General features: G+C 36.5%; 1 protein-coding gene across 1 annotated transcript in view; it reads right to left on the bottom strand.

Moving 5' to 3' along the window:
* LOC114038522 (sodium-coupled monocarboxylate transporter 1-like) overlaps positions 1–21,853 on the bottom strand; it is an 82,511-nt gene that overhangs the window by 42,533 nt on the left and 18,125 nt on the right. Inside the window, exons 3-6 of the mRNA XM_027855799.1 lie at positions 20,681–20,732; positions 18,947–19,014; positions 12,408–12,562; positions 6,977–7,117 (exon numbers count right to left, since the gene is read on the bottom strand). Coding sequence (XP_027711600.1) covers positions 6,977–7,117; positions 12,408–12,562; positions 18,947–19,014; positions 20,681–20,732 — 416 coding nt within the window. The remainder of the gene's footprint in view (positions 1–6,976; positions 7,118–12,407; positions 12,563–18,946; positions 19,015–20,680; positions 20,733–21,853) is intronic.

Below are 21,853 nucleotides of genomic sequence, written 5' to 3'. Positions count from 1 at the left end.
AATTTTCCCAGTTTTCTGCTTTCCTTCCAATTTTGGCAGCATTGGTTTTGTTTGTGCAAAAACTTTTTATTTTACACAATCAAAATTATCCATTTTACTTTTTATAAATGCCTTCTATAACTTGTTTGGTCCTAAATTCTTCCCTTAGGTAAACTATTCCATGCTTTCCTAATCTGCTTATATTACCCTCTATGGTGAAATCATGTATTCATTTTGACCTTATCTTGGTATATAATGCAAGATGCTGCTTTACACCTGGTTTCTGCCATATTGCTTTCCAGTTTTCCCAGCAGTTTTTGTCAAATAATGAGTTTTTGTCCCAAATGCTTGAGTCTTTGGGTTTATCAAACAACAGATTGCTATAGTCATTTACTACTGTGTCTTCCGTACCTAATCTATTCCACTGATCCACCACTCTGTTTCTTAGCCAGTACCAAACAGTTTTGATGATTGCTGCTTTATAATATAGTTTTAAATCTGGTAGAGCTAGGCAACCTTCCTTTGCATTCTTTTTCCATTAATTCCCTTGTTCTTGACCTTTCTTCCAGATGAATTTTGTTATTATTTTTTCTAGCTCTATATAATAATTTTCGGTAGTCTGATTAGTATGGCACTGGATAAGTAAATTAATTTAAGTAGAATTATCATTTTTACTATATTGGTTGAGCATACTCATGAGCAATTAATATTTTTCCAGTTGTTTAAATCTGACTTTGTGTGAGAAGTCTTTTATAATTGTGTTGAGTTTCTGAGTTTGTCTTGACAGATAAATTCCCAAGCATTTTATATTATCTACAGTTAAATTAAATGGAATTTCTTTCCTGCTATTGGACTTTACTGGTAATATATAAAAATGCTGATTATTTATGTGGGTTTATTTTATATCCTGCAACTTTGCTAAAGTTGTTTATTATTTCAACTAATTTTTAGTGGATTCTTTACAATACCATCATATCATCTGCAAATAATAGTTTTGTTTCCTCATTGCCTATTCTAATTCTTTCAATTTCTTTTTCTTTGCCTCTAGTACAATATTGAATAAGAATGGTGATAATAGGCAGCCTTGCTTCACTCCTGATCTTACTGGGAAGGCTTCCAGCTCAACCCCATTACATATTATTTTCACTGATATTTTTAGACAGACATTACCTATTTTAAGGAACGCTCCATTTATTCTTATTCTCTCTAGTGTTTTTAATGAGAACAGGTATTGTATTTTGTCAAAGGCCTTTTCTGTATCTAATGAGGTAATCATATGGTTTGTTATTTTTGTTACTGATATGATCAATTATGCTGATAGTTTTTTCCAATAATGATCCAGCCCTGCATTCCTAGTAGAAATCTCACATGGTCATAATGTATGATCCTTATGATGTAGTGTTGTAATCTCCTTGCTGGTATTTTATTTAAATTTTTGCATCAATATTCATTAGGGAAACTGGTCTGTAGTTTTTTTCTCTGTTTTTGCTCTTCCTGGTTTAGGTAACAGCATATTTATGTCATAAAAGAAATTTGGTATACCTCCTTCTTTGCCTATTTTTCCAAATAGTTTATATGTATTGGGATTAACTGTTCTATAAATTTTTGATAGAATTCACTTGTGAATGCATCTGGCCCCAGGGATTTTTTCTTAGAAAGTTCATTGATGGCTTGTTCAATTTTTTTTTTCTGAAATGGGATTAAGTATTCTATTTCTTCTTGTGTTAATCCAGGCAATTTATATTTTGTATATATTCATCTATTTCACTTAGATTGTCAGATTTTTTGGTATATAGTTAGGTAAAATAGCTCCTAATAATGGTTTTAATTTCTTCTTTACTGGTGGTAGATACACCCCTTTCATTTTTTATATTGGAATTTGGTTTTCTTCTTTCCTCCTTTTTAATTGAATTAACCAATGATTTAGCTATTTTACTGTTCTTGTTGTTTTCATAAAACCAGGTTCTAATTTTATTAGTTTAATGGGTTTCTTAGTTTCAATTTTATTAATCTCTCCTTTGATTTTCAGGATTTCCAATTTAGTGTTTCAGTGGGGAATTTTAATTCGTTTTCTCGGGGTTTTTTTTAGTTACATGCCCAATTCACTGATGTGCTATTTCTCTATTTTATTCATGTAAGCATTTAGATATAAATTTTCCCCTAAGCACTGCTTTGTTTACATCTCATAAATTTTGGCATGCTGTCTCAGTATTGTCATTCTCCTTAATAAAATTATTGTTTCTATGATTTGCTCTTTGATCCACTTACTCTTTAGGGCTAGATTTTATTTCAAATTAATATTTAAACTATCTTTCCAATGCCCTTTATTGAATGTAATTGTATTGCAGTATGATCTAAATTTTAAATAATACATTTAATACTTCTGCTTTTCTACATTTGGTTGTGAAGTCTTTATGCCCTAATATATACTCATTTTTTGTATAGGTGCCATGTACCACCGAGATAAAAGTATTTTCCTTTCCCATTTAATTTTCTCCAGAGGTCTATCATATCTAACTTTTCTAAATTCTATGCACCTCTTTAACTTCTTTTTTCTTTATTTTGTGGTTAGCTTTATCTAGTTCTGAGAGGGGAAAGTTGAGGTCCCCCACTAGTAAAGTTTTACTGTCTATTTCCTCCTGTAACTCATTTCACTCCACCTTTAAAAATGTAGATGCTATACAATTAGTGCATCTATGCTTTGTATTGATGTTGCTTCATTGTCTACGGTACCTTTTCCTTCCTTATCTCTTAACTAAATCCATTGTTGGTTTTACTGTTGTCTCAGGTCACGATTGCTAACCCTGCTTTTCTTACTTCAGCCAAAGCGTAGCAGATTCTGCTCCAACCCTTTGCCTTTACTCCATGTGTGTCTCTATGCTTCAAATGTACATTGCAGGGTTCTGGTTTTTCATCTGCTTCCCTTTTATGGGTGAGTTCCTCCCATTCAGATTTACATTTAGGATAATTGTCTTTCCCTCCATCCTATCTTTCCCTTGTTTATCCTTCCCTCTCTCTCTTACCTCTCGCCCTGTCCCTCCTCCTCAGTGTTTTAATTCTGACCACCACCTCTCCCAATCCATTCTCCCTTTTATCCCTTTTCCCTCCCCTACATTCTCTTATCCTCATCCCTACAGGGTAAGACAGATTTCTAGATCCAACTGAGGATGTATATTATTCCCTCTTTGAACCAATTAAGAGGAGAGTGAGTTTCAAGCCTCGTCCACCACCAACCCCATCTTCTCCTCCAAATTTACCCCATTCTATTTCTTCCTTCCCTCTTCTCCTGGTGCAACCTTTTTTCTCACCCCTTAATTTTTTTTTGTTTTTTCTTATATCATTTCATCATAGTCCACCCATACCCACACCTTCTATGTATACCCCTTCTAATTGCCCTAATAAGTGATTATATTCCTGCATGTAACTCTTAAGAATTTCAACAGTTTAACCTTATTGTATCCCTTATGTTTTTCTCTTTCCTGTTTACTTTTTTATCCTTCTCTTGCATCTTATATTTGAAGATCAAGTTTTTTATTCAGCTCCAGTCTTTTAATTAGTGATGCTTGAAAGTCTTCTACTTCATTAAATATCCATTTTCCCCTGAAGTAGATGATTCTTGGTAATAATCCTAACTCCTCTGCCTTCCAGAGTATCATATTCTAAGCCCTCCGGTTCTTTAATGTAATAATGTTAAATCCTGTGTAATCCTGACTCTGGCTCCACAATATTTGAATTACTTCTTTCTGGTGGCTTGTGATATTTTCTCCTTGGTCTGGGAGCTCTGGAATTTGGCTACAATATTCCTGGGAGTTTTCATTTTGGGATCTCTCTCAGGTGGAGACTAATGGATTCTTTCAATTTCTTTTTTGCCCTCTTGTTCTAGGATATCAGGGAAGTTTTCCTTGATGATTTCTTGAAATATTATGTCCAGACTTTTTTTAATCATGACTTTCAGGTAGTCCAATAATTCTTAAATTATCTCTTCTGGATCTATTTTTCCAGGTCAGTCATTTTTCCCATGGCATATTGTACATTTTCTTCTATTTTTTTCATTCTTTTTATTTTGTTTTATTGTTTCTTGATGTTTCATGGAGTCATTAGCTTCCACTTGCCCAATTCTAATTTTTAAGAAATTATTTTCTTCAGTGAGGTTTTGTACCTCCTTTTCCATTTGGCCGATTCTACTTTCAAAGGAGTTGTTTTTGTCAGTGAATTTTCATACCTCCTTTACCATTTGGTCAATTCTATTTTTAAAAAAGCTGTTTTCTTCTGTAGTTTTTAAAATTTTTTTCCATCTTGTGTGCTTCCTTTACCAAGTTGTTCACTCTTTTTCTCATGATTTTCTTGTATTATTCTCATTTTTTCTCAATTTTTCCTCTACTTCTTTTGGTTGTTTTTTAAAAACCTTTTTGAGATCTTCCAGAAGATCTTTTGGGGCCTGAGACAAATTTACATTTTACTTTGATGCTTTGCATGTAGCCATTTTGACAATGTTGTCCTCTCATAAGTTTGTGCCTTGATCCTCTCTTTTTATAACAGCTTTCTAAGATCAGGCTCTTTTTTTGTTTTTGTTTTTGTTTTTTGCTCATTTTTTCTGCCTATTTTGTGACTGTACTTCTATAAAAAAAAAAAGAAAGTTGGATTCTGTTTCTGCACTGTCTCAAGCTTTTTGTGCCAGGGTTCAGAGCCTTGATGCTGGCTTGCTCTGGAGGGGAGAGGGGAGACCTCTTTGCTGACTTGTAACAGGGGCATGGCCTCCCTGTTAGCCTCTCCCATAGGTGAGGCCTCACTGCTGGATTGCCTCCAGGGTGAGAACAACATAATACCATGTTCATGCTCCATCTGTCTTGAACAGACAAATGAACAAATAATCCTTAAAATACAAGAAACTAGGGCATTCTGGTGACAAAAACAATGGGTCTATTTTATGTCTGGAGATCTCTAAGCCTTCAGAATACAGATATGTGCTTGGTACCACTCTTCCAGTGAATGACCTACCTACTTAAAAGTGAGTTAATTAACTACTGTATAGGCATTCTGTTATAGACTCTACAAATTCACTATCCTTCCTCATGATATTGAAAAATGCACTGCTTACATTTTATTGTATTTGATATTGCATACTATATTATACTGAATATCTATTGCTTTAACACATTAAAAAAGCTACCACAACACTAAAATTCTACACTGTTGGTGCCTGAGTACACCAACACGGAAGTAACTTTGAGTCCTTAAAGGCCATGCTGGTGGAACAAAAGGTATACAAGACATTACAAAACTCAAAAAGTTTTGAGTCTATTTGTTTGCTTCTGATCTCCTCCACAAGATTCTAAGCTCCTTGAGGGCAGGGACTATCTTTTGCCTCTTAGCATCTCCAGTAATTAGCACAGTGCCTGACACACAGTAGGAACTTGATAAATACTTATTAAAAGGTCCAGCAATGGTGACATGCATTTGTGATGAGAATTATCCAAAATGCCTCTTGAGAGAGAAAGAGAGAAAAAGAGAGAGAGAGGAAAGAAATAGTTCCTTGAAATATTTTTGAGATAATAATCCCTGACATCCTCCATTCATTACTTCCATTACTGTATTTTACAGTCAAGCCAAACTGGCCTTCTCTCTATTCTTCCCACAACACTCTATCTCCCACCTCTAGGCCTTTGCAGTGGCTGTCCCCCATGCCTGGCATGCACTGCCTCACATGTACTTCACAGAATCCCTCACTGCCTTCAAGATTCCATTTAAGGACCACCTTTTTCACAAGGCCTTTCCTAGTCCCTTCAACTACTCATGGCCTCCTCCCTCCCTTCCTACACCATAATTAAGTAAATTATAGTTATTGTCTATATACTTATGAGAGCACTGTGTATCCAATAGATCTAAATGCCCTGAAACCATGGACTTTTTTTGGTCTATCTCCCAGTGCCTAACAGAGTAAATTACTTACTTGACAAATGGTTAATTAATACTCTTTATGTTTAACAAGCATTGTTTCGTTGGATCTTTACAACAACATTAGGAAATGGGTACACTGCAAGCAATAGTGACCTATTGACCTATCATTTTGCAAATGAGGAAACAGACAAAAAGGAGTTAAATAACTTGTCCCCATATCTTAACAAAGTGCCCTTTCAAATAGAGCAATTGAAGCTTCAACAAATTCTCTAAGTTGGCAGTCTGGTGGGTAGTAGAAACCGAAAAGCTTAACTGGAGAATCAGAGATTTCAAGGCAGAAAGAAGGAACAGAGGCAATATATCCCAGCAGAGAACCAGTGGGGTCTCCCAATCCCATTACTGAGCCAGGATGCTTTGCAAATTCAGTCTAATTTTGTCATCACCACCAATAAATATAAAAAGACTTAACTGTGATATGTAATACATTAACTGCTGTTTTCATTATTGACCCAGAAGTGTCATTATGACTATGAAATTCTGCTACAACTAATCCTATAGTGTTAGATCTGTCACCTGATACAGCTTAGCATAAAAAAGTATCATTAAATTGATGTTGTACCCAGAAAGTATGGTTAAAAATACAAATAGAAAGATTGTCTTCACCTTCATGGAGGCTAGAGATCACTTACTGAAGGACAGTCCTTATGTACGTATGAAATGACTGGCAAATATTGGTCTTCAGCCACATGGAGACTGCAACGAATATTATAAAAAAAAAAACAAGGGACAAAAGGATGAAAAATGGAAACAATGAGAAAAAATTAACGTGAAAGGAATGGAATTTTCATATAACTAACAGAAATTCTAAGCTCATTTATGAATCAAATCATCTTATAGGAATGATATCTGGTAGTGATTTAAAACATATTGAAAGAAATGAAGTAAAGGTATTATAACCACAAATTTATTTAGCCTAATTACCTTTTTTGAAAAAATGAATTAAAATTATCTTTATTTCTTACACGTTATCCTCTTTTACAGCTTAGTCAAAGACAAACAATTTAAATACTAATGACAAACACTTGGCATGTGGACTTACAGTTTTGCCTGGAACCTGGTTTTACAGGCTAGGTATCTCTGCACTTGGAACTGGTTGACACCATAGATGCCGGTCCATGTGAAGGTCCCACCGATAGTAATTGTCCAGAAAGTGTGTCTCTGCAAAGGGCTAGGATTAAAGCTACATAAAAACAAATCAGGAAAACTGGAGTTTCAAAGAGGTACAGAAACAAAGTATAACTGCAGAGCATTCTGAATCAAGCTCAGAAAAGTCATATATATGTGTGTGTGTATATATGCATATATATGTGTGTATACGTGTGTGTATATTCCCTTTTTGAGTTTTAAATCACCTATATAAAAATATATGAACTAATAGGCTCAAATGTGACTGAGATTGAGTACCTACATAAATCTATATAATGAAATTCCTAATAGAAGCCAAAAAATTCCATCTGCTCAGCTAAAAGCTGTCACTGACTTCTCCTGGCTATGGCAACATACTTTTATATGTCAATGTCAACTAAATAGAGACCCTGTATGCAGTCAAAGAATAACCCACAAGAATATGGCTTTTCTATGTTGAATTCCCACAGCCATGACACAATGAAGGGTACTGCCAAATTTACAGAGAAGTACTGTGCATCGTGACAATTGCATGGCAAGAGGTGAAAACCCTAGGGATACTTTCTTTGAGAAAAGTGGCCAAGTATAAGAATTGGAAGGCTTGGGTAAAAATTCTAACTCTGCTCCTTACTACTGATAAGAAGCCTCTCTCAAGGCTTCAGTTTCTTTAACTATAAAATTAGGACGTTACATAAGATAGTGTCTGAGGTTCTATCCAGGCTTAAACCCAATGACTCTACAAAATCACAGCAGCTGGTGACTCATCATTATACAGAGAGTAAAGTCTGGGAATTAAGATCTCTACTCCTCACAAAATTAATTGAGTAAGGCATAATTCACTATTCAGATACTGTCAACTATGATAACGTAATCATGCCATAGACAAGAGAGGAAGGACACTTAACTTTTACACAATCATCTTTGGGGTTTATGTAACTTTTCACTTTTTTCCAGGTATTTATGACCAGGTACTGTGGCAAAGCAGAAAGGAAAATGGATTTGAAATCAGAGGGTCTGGTTTTGAAATCTGAGTCTGCCAATCTCTTGACACTAAATAAAGCACATAACCTTTATAGATCTCAGTTTCTTCAACTGAAGAACACAAAGGTGGGAGGGAGGAAGGGCAGGATTGGCCTACATAGCCCCAGGTCCTCAACAATCCTAAAGAATCTGTAATACAATTTAGAATATATAAGCATACACAGAAACATATATGCTTCTTATTGAGGAGAACAAATGATGAATTTCCTTAAATCCTGGATTCTCATACCAAGTTTTCCACTCACAGACCCCCAAACACTACAAAGGCTGATTATCTAGTAGTTAGAGTCACATAATTATTGCTTATCAAATGATTATGTATGTATCACACCAACTACGAAGAAATTATGAGTTACTTCTCTTTCCAATGTGTCATTTGCAGGATTAAAAAGTATATTTGTTTAAATCCTGATTGTCATTTTAATAGGATCTTTTTCAAAAGAATTTTAGTCAACTAGTACTTCTTAAGCATTAGGCACTAAGGGAACTTTTTATACTCAACTAGGTTATTAATGTATGTCCAGGAACTTGAACTCTACAATTCATCGTGCAGAAAGTCTAGGGCAACATTGGATAAATCACGTGATCCAAAAGGTGACCAGTTTTTTCCATTTTACTGTTTTCCTTTTGGCTAAGAATCCAGCCCAAACTCCAGTTACGTGACCAACCCAGGAAGGAAGTGATGGTTCTTGCCTGGACAAGCCATTCCATTGTACTTTCTGCACCATCTCCTAACCCTAACACCATCCCATTTCCCAGCTACACAGGGCCTGATGCCCAGAGATGACTCCACCCTGAGGTCCAATATCCGTATCAAAAGAAGGCACCAGTACTCTGCCCCACTGGTACACATGGCCCCCTAGAGATGATGATAGCTTGCTCTACTTCTATACTGTGTCCTCTAGGGATGGATAACCCACCTGAATTAATTTCCTCAATAACTAACATACCCCCACCTCATGTCGTATCCTCCCCCCATCCCAGCTACTCTGAACCCATCACCAGACAAACCCTATTCTCTATCTTCCACTGCCCACTTCTTTATTTACATCCTCTTTCACCCATCTCCTCATTCTAGAACTACCCTCCCACTGAGCTCTCTGAAAGGCCTACTCTATTGGCCTTTCTTTTCCCACTCCTTCCATCTTCTAACTCTCATTGAGACCTGGGGCTGTATCCTGATGATATGGCTTCCTGGGTCCACCCTTTCCAGCACTACCTGAACTTTCACTAATAGTGTTTGACACTATCCAGGCATGGTTGGGGAGTTGTAATATTTGTTCTACATTGCCACTTCCAGGCCATCAACCCTACTATCAACACTCAGGAACGTCTCTCTTCCTTTGAGGTACATTCAATCTAGAATCATGACCCAATCAAGATTCTTGTGGCTGTTATTTACCAAAGACAGAGACACTATTCCTTTCCCATTGACTTCAGGCCCTGGCTTACAGTCTTTCTCTCCTCACCAACCCTTATACTAGGGGGACTTCAACATATACTTCAAATACTCTAACTAGCAGCTACTTAACTTACATCTCCATCCCAGTTAAGTTCCTCAAAGAGATAAGATGGTACTATCCTCGATCTTGCCATCACCCACAAATGCACAATTTCCATGTTCATGAACTCTGGAATTCCCTTATCTGATAATTTGGTATCATTCCACCTCTCCCTCTGCTCTGCAATCTCTAACCTAGTTCTTCACGCTCACTGTGACCTTCAATCATTTGAGGCATCCCTCACTTCTTTCTGAAGCCATCACCCAATACGACCTATACTTCCCTTTCCCATCCTGACCCCTTGGCGAACCAGTTCAGCTCTACACTGTTCTCCTCTCCCGAGTTCTTTGCCCTTTGTCTCTCACCAGTCTTGCCCTCCCAACTCTCAGCCCTGGATTATTCTCATCTACTGCCTTTAATCCACTCCTATCCACATTACTGCTGAAAAAAGCTGGAGAAAAACATGAAAGTATGCTGACTGGGTGCACAACAAATTTATATTATATATCTCAACTGGGCCCTCAATGCAATAATATGATCTCTTACACCTCCCCAGTTGATTTACTTTCTGACTCACAATAGTGTCTTTCAAACTTTTCCACCCCTTCTCAAACCTCCCTTTCCCTTACCTTCTCAGATGAGAAACCTGACTCATAGTTCACTAAAAAAAGACTGAGGACATTCACAGGGAGCTCCCTCTTCTCCCCTGTCACTCAGCTGCCTTCTCCCTCTATCTCATCCTTCATCCCATCTCACACAAAGAGGGAGGCCCCTATTCCTTACCATAGCAAACTTCTCTACCTAGCACAAGCAATGCCCTTTCATCCTTTCTGTCTCATTAACCACTGTGTACAAACATTATCATATCTCCCATCCTCAAAAAACCTTCCCTTGACTCATCCCATCCCCTCTAGTTATGATACCATACCTCTCCTCTCTGTCACAGCTGGATTCATTGAGAAGCCCATCTACAAGAGATGTCTCCACCACTCTCTTGCACTCACAGTCTTTTTAAATCTCTACAGTCTGGTGTCCAACCTCATCATTCAACTAAAACTGCTCTCTCCAAAACTGCCAATGGTCTTAATGGCCTTTTCTCAGTGCTCATCCTTTTTGACCCCTCTACAGCCTCTAACACCCTCTTCTCCTTGATACCTGTGTGACACTATTCCCTCCTCACTCTTCTTCTATCCAACTGCTCCTTCTTAGTCTCTTTTGCTGAATTTTATTCAAGTCACACCTACTAACCATTAAGTATCATCTGGGGCTCTGTCCTTGGTTCTCTTCTTTTCTCTCCTCCATACTATTGTATATGACGATATGATCAACTCCTACAATTCAATTATGATCTCTATGCAAAGGATTCTCAAATCTACTTATCCAATTTCTAACCTCACTGCTGATCTCCAGGCTTCCCTGTGCCTGTTGGGCATCTCAAAAAGGATGTCCCATACAGATCTTAAGTTTAGCAAGTCCAAAACTGAGCTCATTACCTTTCCCCCAAGCCCTCCCTTCACCCTAACTTCCCTATTACTGTTTAGGGCACCACCACCTTCCCAGCCACCAAGGCTCACAAACTAGGTGTCATCCTCTACTCCTCAATTTCTCTCAACTCCTACATTGAATCAGCTGCAAAGTTTTGTCGCTTCTCTACCTTTGTAACATCTCCCATATGTGCCCCTTTCTCTTCCCTGACACTGCCCCTGTCACAGTATAGGCCCTCATTACGTCAGCATGGACTACTAAAACAGCCTGCTGATTGGGCTCCCTGCTCCTGTCATTCCATTCCTCCAGTCAGTTATGAAAGCTATGTGTACATGTCTTGTCTCCCATAGGATCAGGGGTTTCTAACCCTTTTTGTCATGGATAAATGAAGTAGCTAGGTGGGGCAGTAGATAGAGAGCTGGGCTTAGAGTCAGGGAAACCTGAGTTCAAATCTGGCCTCAGACACTTGCTAACAGTGTAACCCTGAACAAGTTGGCTCATCTTAGTTTCCTCAACTGTAAAATGAGGATAAAAATGGCACCTACATCCCAAGGTTGTTGTGAGGATCAAATGAGATATTTGTAAAGTGCTCAGCACAGTCCTAAGCATATAGTTAGCACTTAGTAAATGTTTCTTCCTTCCCCCCCCCTTTCCTCACCACAGACATCCTTTAGCAATCTGGTGAAGCCTATGGGCTCCTCAGAATAATGTTTTTAGTACATAAAATAAACTGAAATGATAAATTTCAGTTAGAGGTCAGTGAAAATAAAGCTGTAATTTTTTCTGATTTAAATTCACAGGCCCTCCAGAAATCTATTCACTAACCCCTGGGAGTCTGTGGACTCCAGGTTAAGAACCCCTGCATTGAATTATAAGCTTTTCATAGCCAGTGTTCATGAATAGATAGGAGGGCATCTTTTACACCTTAGGATTTTATAAAATGTTTACTGAACTGAACATTAGGCATAAAACCTGCAATCTCAACACTAAAAGTGAATTTGTTGGTTATACTCCTCAAAATACTGGTCTTCAAGTCAGACACCTGGCCTTCAAATCTCGACTTTGCTATTTACTAGCCAGATGACCACGGGGTCATCACTTCACCTCAAGGAGTCTCAGTTTCCTCATCTGTAAAATGTAGATCATTTGTACTAACAACCTTACACTGTTTTACCTTTTTAAACCTCAAGGAATTATATATGTTAGCTATTATTATTATTCCAACATTTAATATTTTTAAATACTTCTTTTCATCTAATATGAAACCTTTTAATTGAAAGAAATTAAAGTGAAAGTCAAAGAAAAAAATCAACTTACTCCCAAAATCTTAATCTTCCTCCTTCCTCTGCATGTCTTACTATAGTTTTAAGTCCACCTTGAAGATTTGAAGTCTGTATGATAATTGAAGAAAATCCTGCCACCATAATGAACGTGTTAATAACGTCTGTCCATACAACAGCTTTGAGACCTCCCTAGAAAGAAATAATGCATGTGAAATATTAAAAAGTTCATTTTCATTTGTACATTTATTTTGTACCTGGTAAAGTTAGGTTTCTATGCTAACTGGAATTTTGAAGAAACTGACTGACTTCAACAAAACTCGACTTCTGAAAGCTTCTGAAAGTTACCCAAATATACTTTAAGCTTGATTTGTGTGTGGTTCATCTTGTCACCTTCAAACAAGCGGTAATCAAGAAACATTTCCACATGGCCACAGTATCATTAAGCTTTAGTAGATTTCAGTAAAATTTGGCATGTGGGTAAAGGTTACAGAGATTTTATATCAAGAAAAGTTTACACAACTAATAATTCTGTTCAACATCCTTTAAATGAAATGCATCACTATTAATTGTCACAAAACATTATATTAGGTTTCCTTACATGTTACAACTAAAATATTCATGACAGTGAAATTTGTTATTAGAAAGTATGTTACAATTTGGAACTATGCCCAAAGGGGTATAGAATTATGCATACCCTTTGACCCAGCAATACCACTAATAGGTCTGTATCCAAATGAGATCAAAGAAAAAGGAAAAGAATCTATTTGTACAAAAATATTTGTAACAGCTCTTTTTTGTGGTGGCAAAGAATTGGAAACTGAGGAGATGCCCATTAATTGGGGAATAGCTAAACAAGTTGTGGAATATGTTTGTGTGGAATATTATTGTGTTTTAAGAAATGGCAAGTAGATTGGTTTCAGAAAAACTGGAGAAGACCTGTATGAATTGATGCAGAGTGAAGTGAGCAGAACCAGAAGAACATTGTACACAGTAATAGCAATACTGTAACAATGATCAACTGTGAAAGACTTAGCTACTTTGATCAATGTGACCCCAGACAATATCAAAGGATTCATAATAAAAAATACTATCCACCTTCAGAGAGAACTGATGAACTCTGAGCGCAAATTAAAGTATAATTTTTTTGCACTTTCTTATTTTTCTTGCTTTTGGGGGGAACATGGTTAATACGGAAATATGTTTTGCATAACTTCACGTATATAACTGTTACATTGTTTGCCTTTTCAAGGATGGAGGAAGAGCTAGGAGAGAGAATTTGGATTTCAGAAACTTTTCAAAAGACTGATTAAAAATAAATAATAAAATAGGAAAAAAAGAAATTATGTTACAGTTTGTTAAATCTGTTTAAAATAGAACAAAAAGATATAGTTTTGTACTGCTGTGGCCCCTTCTGGACTAAAATACAGCTTATATGCTCCCAGTGATGAGCTTATCTTTAATACTCAGCCAGTAGACGCAGTAATCTGAAAGCAAAGACATTTACTAAGATGGCATAGTAAAAACAATAGTTAAAAATAACTGACCCACAAATACAGAAGTGTCTGTGTGAACAATAGGCAAAAATTTAGAATACACTAGTTATAAGGCATAGAAATCAGGAACACATATGGCCAACGCAACTCATACCTCTGGTACTGAACAAACTGATATCTCAGTTTTTCCTGGGGTAGCAGGTGAAACTTTTTAAAAGCCACCAGGGGCATAAATCTTCAATCAGCCAATGCCAAGCTCCCTTTCTAATTTTATCAGCAAAAACTCCACACAAAGAGACCATCTTTGCACATAATTAATCTAATAATACCTCACTGCTTCTATCAGACTAATTTCTGTGAGCAGGAGGAGAAATACAAATCCTCTTACCCCGCTAGATACTGACTGTAATTCAGCAAGGGAATAAAAAAAGAATAAATTCATCATAAAATGACATGAAATAATTTAAGATGGCACTCATCTCCAGATAATTAGCAGGTTTTTCTCACTCCCAAAGTCACAGAACACCTGGAGACACAGCACAGTCCAAAGGCGGCCTGAAACCTAAGCCAGTGCTTGTCCTCAGCCCATGACACAAGCACCAAGCTCTCAAGTACCTTCCATCTCTTGGTATGTCTTGATAACGATGAGTACCAGAAAGAAGATGCTACCAACTGAAAGTTCTAAATTGCAGGATCAAGAAATACACATTTGAAAAATGGGCCACACGCAAGTTCTACAGTGGCTTCCAATTTCAACATCTGCTCTATTTTCTTTCCTAAGTCCTCAACTTCAAACATCTACCAGAGAAAAATTCTTGAACATATGCTGAAGGCATAGCATGATTACGATGAACAAGTGCAGCCCTCATCATTCTGTGGAGTGGAAACAATTTTTAGATTAGTCCTCCAGGCATCTTTTATGCTCTCTCTATGTGCCAGGGAAAGTTGACATTTGGTTAGCATCCTCAACTATAAAATAAGAATAATACGTAACTCACAGGGTTGTTGTAAGGATCAAATTAGAAAATATCTGTAAATCACTTAGTGCAGTACCTGGCACATAGGCACTTTAAAAATGCTTATTCCTAGCCACTGCTTAGATTCTTAAAATCTAGCCACTGCACAGATTCTTATAATCTAGCCACTGCTAACTCATGTTCAGACTCCTTAAGAGTCTGCCCAATATGACAATGTTCTAATAAACCTTGTCTTTGGCTGAAAAAAAAATGCTTATTCCTTTCCTTTCCCTTCCTTCCTTAAACATATACTTAGAGAGATGACTGGACTCAAGATACAGAATGAGAAGTACATTTAGAGTTACAGCCAAGGTGAGAACTTGTTTACTTATATCTGTTACAAGATACTGCTTTTCTTTTTTTTTTTTTTTAGTGGTGAGTAAGGGACAGGGAAGAAAATAAGTGCTTAAAAAAAGTAAAATAAAATAAATTTTAATTTTAAAAAATACCTTCTTACAATGTTATTCAAATCCCAAACAGAATGACTGTGAAGGCAAGTAGTTAGAAGAAATGTTCATCTCAAGACCCAGGAGAATTCCAGTTCCTCTCCAAATATAGGTTTGACTTAAATACCCCCATAAAGCTTCCCCTACCTTTTTAGCTGGAGGTAAACTCTCACTCCTATGAACTTTCATAACACCTCATTCATAGAAATCTAGAGAGAGGCTGGACCTGTGACTTCACTGATCTACATAAACTCCTGGATGAGAAGACCCAATCTGGCAATGCAAGGTCTGTACCTTCTCTGCAATATAATCTGAAGCAAGATGCACAAAACACTGGGCCCCCTTTAGCAATTTGGCAAAGCCTATGGACCCCTTCTCAGAATGTTTTAAATGCAAAAATAAAATACATAGAATTAAAAAGGAAACTAAATATTCTGAGTTATGAAAATATTTTTGAAAAAAATTTTTTCAAGGAATATTTGTCTAACATACATCATTCATATCATCATATACTACTGTGTTTTATAGTTCTTAACATATATTAAATATTTCATCTATTATATTATAAATTAAATTGCAAGCTGAATTTCACTTTACTTATCCATTTACCTTTCACAGTTTTAAATCATAACAGGTACTGAATGTTTACTGAATGAGTAAATGAATGAACCACTAATTTCTTGCTTAAAAATACTGAAAATATTGTAAATGTATTTTAGAGAACCATTTGAAACCATTCTCTTTCAAAGGATAAGATACTTAGACTGCTGTGAAGCCCTGGGCAAGTCATTTAACTTCTATGGATGACCTTAGTTTCCTCTTTTGTAAAATGACGGGGATGGACTCAATGTCCTTCCAGCTCTAAATCTATATTCCTATGATCCTATATTCCTTATTTCTATTCTTATTCTCAGACCCCTTCTTCTTCTTCAGCAGAAAAAACCATCAATCATTTCCTCTCAATGTTAAATTTCTTCCTATCTACTGGACCCCTTCCTTTCTGCCTATTACCATAGCTCAGGTGTCTCCTATCATTAAAAAAGACAAAAACACTCACCTTGCCAGCTCCCCAAACTTTTGTTTTTTATGTTTCTTCTCTTACATTACTAAATGCCTGCAAAGATAACCTACATTTGCTGCTTCTATTTCACAAAACATTCATTAAGCACCTTTTACTGTGGCTTCTGACCAGCCTGTTACTACAACCCACTCCAATGTCACCCATGACCTTTTTACATGATAATAAATCCAATATTATTTTCTCAGTCTTCAGCCTCCTTGACTTTTATGTTGTTTTCGACACCTCTGACCACTCCTTCATGGACACTTGTCCTTAACTAGGCTTCCAGTCACTCCTTCACAGCTTCTTGGTCCCGTATATTTATGTCCCGTACCTTAAGCATAGATTGTCACGTCAAGCTCTGTCCTAGTGCTTTTCTGTAATCTCTCTATATTCTCTCCCTAGGTGATATTTCTCTACTCCAATGAGGTCAGATATAATCACTACACAATTATTTTATTAGTTCAAATCTCTCTTAAACTCTAATAGAACATCATCAACTGTTTGTTGGATAGCTTAACCTGGAAATCCTACCAATACCTCAAACTTAACAAAAAGGAATTCATTACCTTCACAGGAGAACTATTCATCCTCCAAACATCTTGATCTGTTAAAGGCAGCAGAATCCTCTAATTTACCTAAATGTAGAACCTGGGAATAATCCTAGATGCTCCCCTCTCCCTCCCACATCCAATTAGTTGTCAAATCCTTGGATTTTACTTCCACAGAATCCATTTCTCTTTTTCCATATACGCTACCATCCTGATTTGACCACTGCCTTTTGCTTGAACTACTGGAAAACACTCCCAACTGTTCCCTCTGGTTTCAGTGTCTTCTTTCTGCAATCCATCATTTACACAGCTGCCAAAATAAAATTCTGAACATGTGTAGTCTGACCTTGTTACTATTCTGCTACTCAGAAACCTTCAGTGGCTTTCTCTATTCTCTTGGATAAAACATCAGTTCCTCAGCCTGGCAGTTAAGCCCTCTGCAATTCAGTTCTAATCTACCTTACCACACATTTCCTATCACTCCAACTAGTCTTAATTCACAATATATCTCTTTACGTCATATGAAACTATTAGCTGTTTCTCAAATTTGACATTCAATTCCTACTCATGCATTTGCAAAAACCAATCCAAATATCTAGAATGAATTCCTTTCTTTTATTCTGCTTCTCAAGTTCTATCTTCAACATAGCTCATATGCCACCTACCCATAAAGCTTCTTCTGATTCTTCAGTAGTTTGTCCTCAAATTAAACTGTATTTACTTCTGTGTGTGTGTGTGTGTGTATGAGAGAGAGAGAGAGAGAGAGAGAGAGAGAGAGAGAGATAGAGACAGAGAGAGAGAGAGAGAGAGAGGCAGAGACAGATTTCCCTACGAAGCTCTTTAGTGCCAAAGCTTTCATTTGCTTAAATGTCCCAAGCACCTAAAACAGTAACTTGCACATGTAGGCATTTAACAGATGTTTCTTGAATTTTACTGAATCTGATTAGCTCCTCCATTCTCCAAACCAAGACAGTCATTTTAGTTCTAAATGCAGGGACAATACTAAGGTAACAGACACCTCTGTAGGGTTACTTTATCTGTCTATTAGAAAAACAGCTATTTTCCTACCTGTATGTAAACATCTCACTTAAGGGGAAGCATCATGGGACAGTGGACAGAGCACCAAATTTCAAAGTGGAGGACCTAAGCTGGAATTCTAGCTCTGCTACACACTACCCTTCATGACGGAGCAAATCGCTTAACCTCATCTATAAAATCAGGGCATTGGACTAAATGAACACTAAGGTCTCTTCAGTTCTAAATCTTTGCTCTTATAATCCACTGAGTGTTCGTCCATGCCTATGCTGTTGCCTTCATCAGTCAATCAAACCAACAATTATTTATTAAGCGCCTATCATACTTTACGATGGAGAGGACTGGAGTGAGGAGACACCTAAAGCAGGCTTTAGGAGGCTACTGAAATAACTTAAGCAAAAGGTGATGAAGGCCTGAACTAGGAAGACAGCTTTGTGGTTAGAGAGAAAGCACTAGACGTGAGACATGCTGTGAATGCAGGAAGGGTAAGACTTGGGAATTCATCAACTATGTGGGATGAAGGAAAATGAGTACAGGATAATGCCAAGATTACAAACCTGAGACATTGGAACTATGGTGGTGCCTTCAAATGATCTACAGAAGTCTGGAAGAGGAGAAGGCTTAGGGGGAAAGATAACGAGCTCCATTTTAGATATATTAAACTTAAGATTTCTCTGAGACTTGCAGTTTGAAATATCCAACAAGCAACTGGTAATGTAGGACTCAAGTCTTGGAGAAAGAATAGGGCTGGATATACAGATCTGTGAATATCATCGGCCTAGAGATGTTAGTTAAAATCATGGAAGTTGATGAGGTTACAAAGAGAGAGAAACTACACAAACACAGCAGAAGGCCCAAAAGCAGAGTGTTGGACTAAAACTTATTTTAAGAAAATTAAATCTTCCCTTTCAGATTAGATATGCAGACCATTTAACTCAACAAGTAGAGCTGATATTGAAATAAGCAACATACCAATGAGCAGTAGAAAGTACAGACAATCCCTGTTGTAACTACTGAACCCCAGAGTTCAAAACCTGTGACTAAAAAGAAAATGCAAAAATCTGTAAAACATGAATTTTAGAATAACTTTCCTAATGCTTCAAATGTTGAAAAGTTGTAACAAAACAATTATAGCTTTCATATATTTTATTTGGTGATTTTCAAGCTTTTGAAATACTCTCATCATTTATTTCAAACTACACCCTAAAATATAAACAAAGATAATTTACATTTGAAATATACTGATATTATTATAGAAGTGTTTTGCATAATTATACCTATATCCAATTGTTTACCTTCTCAATGGGCGAAGAGGGTGGAGAGGGAGGAAGGGAGAGAATTTAGAACTAAAAGTTTTAAAAATGAATGTTAAAAATTGTTTTTTACATGTAACTGGGGAAAAAATAAAATACCAAATAAAAGTTTTAAAAAAAAGAAATATGCTGATATTTCAAGGACCCACTTCTAAACAGGAAGTTTCATGAGTTGCTGTAACCAGCCAACCCTCTAGAGATAATCCTCTCCAGAGTTAGGTAGGGTAGCCCTCAAGTAGACAATGAAGCTTTTCCAACTTGGTAAGACAGGTTTGTGGTTTGTGCCCCACTGATATAATCTTCAAGAACTCAAAGTCACATCTTCTACAACCCAATCAGAATTTAAATTGGACACTTCAGTGTCAAGTAACTTTAAAATAATTTATAACTCTTAACTGCAAAAATACGGAGAGACATGAGACACATTTGCTTTGGCTATCACTCTAAGGACCTTACCAGTATTTGAGGGTCATTGTACAAAAAGCCGAATGCTTCAAATCTGCTCTAAAACAATGATTAAAGCATTGGCATCCAAATTGAAAATCTATATGAACTAACAAACAATATTTTCCATGAAATATATATTAGAATGCCACAAACAAAAAAGATGGAAATAGTCTAGAGATTGTGCTCTAGTCCTAGCTACATCACTAGCTATGACACGTGCATCCCTATGCTAGTCACTTAGACTCAACATCCTCATCATTTAAATGAGTATAATACCTGTTCACACTGAATTCACAAAATAACCATGAAGAACAAATGAGATGCAGCACTTCTAAAAATGGAAAAGATCTTTTCAGTGTAAGATACTACTATTATTAAGCAAACAGTTTACATTATTATATCTGTAATTCTAATCTACCAATATAAATAAATCATGGGAATATCATCTGCCTAGAGAAGATAGTTAAAACCATGGGAGTTGATGAGGTTACAAAGAGAAACTGTACAACGAGGGGAGAAGACCCTAGAATAGAGTGTTTGACTAAAACTTATTTAAGAAAATGAAATCTTCTCTTTCAGATTAGATATGCAGACTATTTAACTCAACAAATAGAGCTGATATTGAATAAACAACATACCAATGAACAGTAGAAAGTATACACAATCCTTGTTGTAACTACAGCAAACAAGAGTTCAAAATTTGTGACTAAAAAGAAAAGGCCAAGAGTTTGGCCTTTGTCAGAAGCAGAAAAAGCAATTCCAAGGATGAGAACTAAATCAAAAAGAAACGTATACTGGATATAAATATCAAGTATAACTCAAGTAGCTTATTTTTACAAGTCATAAATTTGTCGCTTAACTTCACTAGTGATCCAGTCATTTAAACTCACTGGAAAATTAACTACAAATTCATAATTAAAAATAATGGCTATTATTTTAAGCGTACCTTGATTCAAAGCAAGAGCAGGAGCATAAATACCAATTCCAATGTATAGTATCTAAAAGAAGAAACCAAATAAGGAACACTATCAAACAGTATCTCTAAGAGGCATAAAAGATTATCAGGCACATTTATATGCTTTCCCGAAATACACATTTTGGAACAATTATTTTGAAACAGTAGTCTCCTGACCCTACCGAGTTTGTCGTGTTAGTTCAAATTATATTTCAAAGTGGCAGCTAAGTGGCACAGTGACCAGAGTACTACACTCAGAGTCAGGAGGACCTGATTTCAAATCCTACTTCAGATCACCCAGTAGTTGTGCAACCCAGGACGAATCATTTAAACCTCTCAGCCTCAGTTTCCTTGTCTACAGAATGAAGGTAATAATAACAGCAACTCCATAGAGATACTTGGAGAATCAAATGAGGTCTGCAGGGAGCTTCGCAAACTTTAAAGTGCTTTATAAATGCTAGCTATTATCAAAATCTAATCTTTCCTTTAAAGTCATCAGATGAGTTGAAATAAGATGAATTGCTCTTATATTTAAAATCTGTGTTAAAGAGATTTTTTTTTCCCTCTATGTCTTTAAAGTAGTTTAGTGCATAGAGCTCTAGACTAGTTAAATTACAATATGGAAAGTTCTTTCTTACTTTCTTCAAAGTTGAAACTCCAAAAAGGTCTTCTCAATAAATGTGTTTGTTTGTTTTTTTTTAAAGAATAAGTCTCTTGGTTTGTATACTTCTTTCGCAAAAGAAGTAGTAATGAACTGCTTTTAAAAATCATCTGATCTAAATTAACAAAATCTAAGTGTTGAAAGGGATCTAGGATGTGATCTCATCCCACCCACACTTGAAAAGAAATCCCTTTTGTGACACTCTAGAAATTAAGACCTTTGGTGATAAGGAATCATTGACCTGTCCCCCAGGAACCTCATTCCTCTTTTAGACCACCCAATTATCAGAAAAATTTTCCTTACATGAAGACAACGTCCTCATACTGCAACTTCTACCCTCACCACCTCATTCCACCCTCTAAGGTGAAGCAGAACAAGACTAATCCCTTTTCCACAAGAAAACCCTGCAAAAAATAAAGGACAATTATAATGTTTCTCCCAAGTCTTCTCTAGATTTAAACTCACTGCCAACCATTCAATCAATTCCCACACTGCATAGTTCC

Source organism: Vombatus ursinus, unplaced genomic scaffold, assembly GCF_900497805.2.
Source record: "Vombatus ursinus unplaced genomic scaffold, bare-nosed wombat genome assembly UNPS02011334.1, whole genome shotgun sequence".
Lineage (NCBI taxonomy): Eukaryota > Metazoa > Chordata > Mammalia > Diprotodontia > Vombatidae > Vombatus > Vombatus ursinus.
Note: the sequence above shows the minus strand (reverse complement) of the source record. Positions and strands in the feature narration are given on the sequence as shown.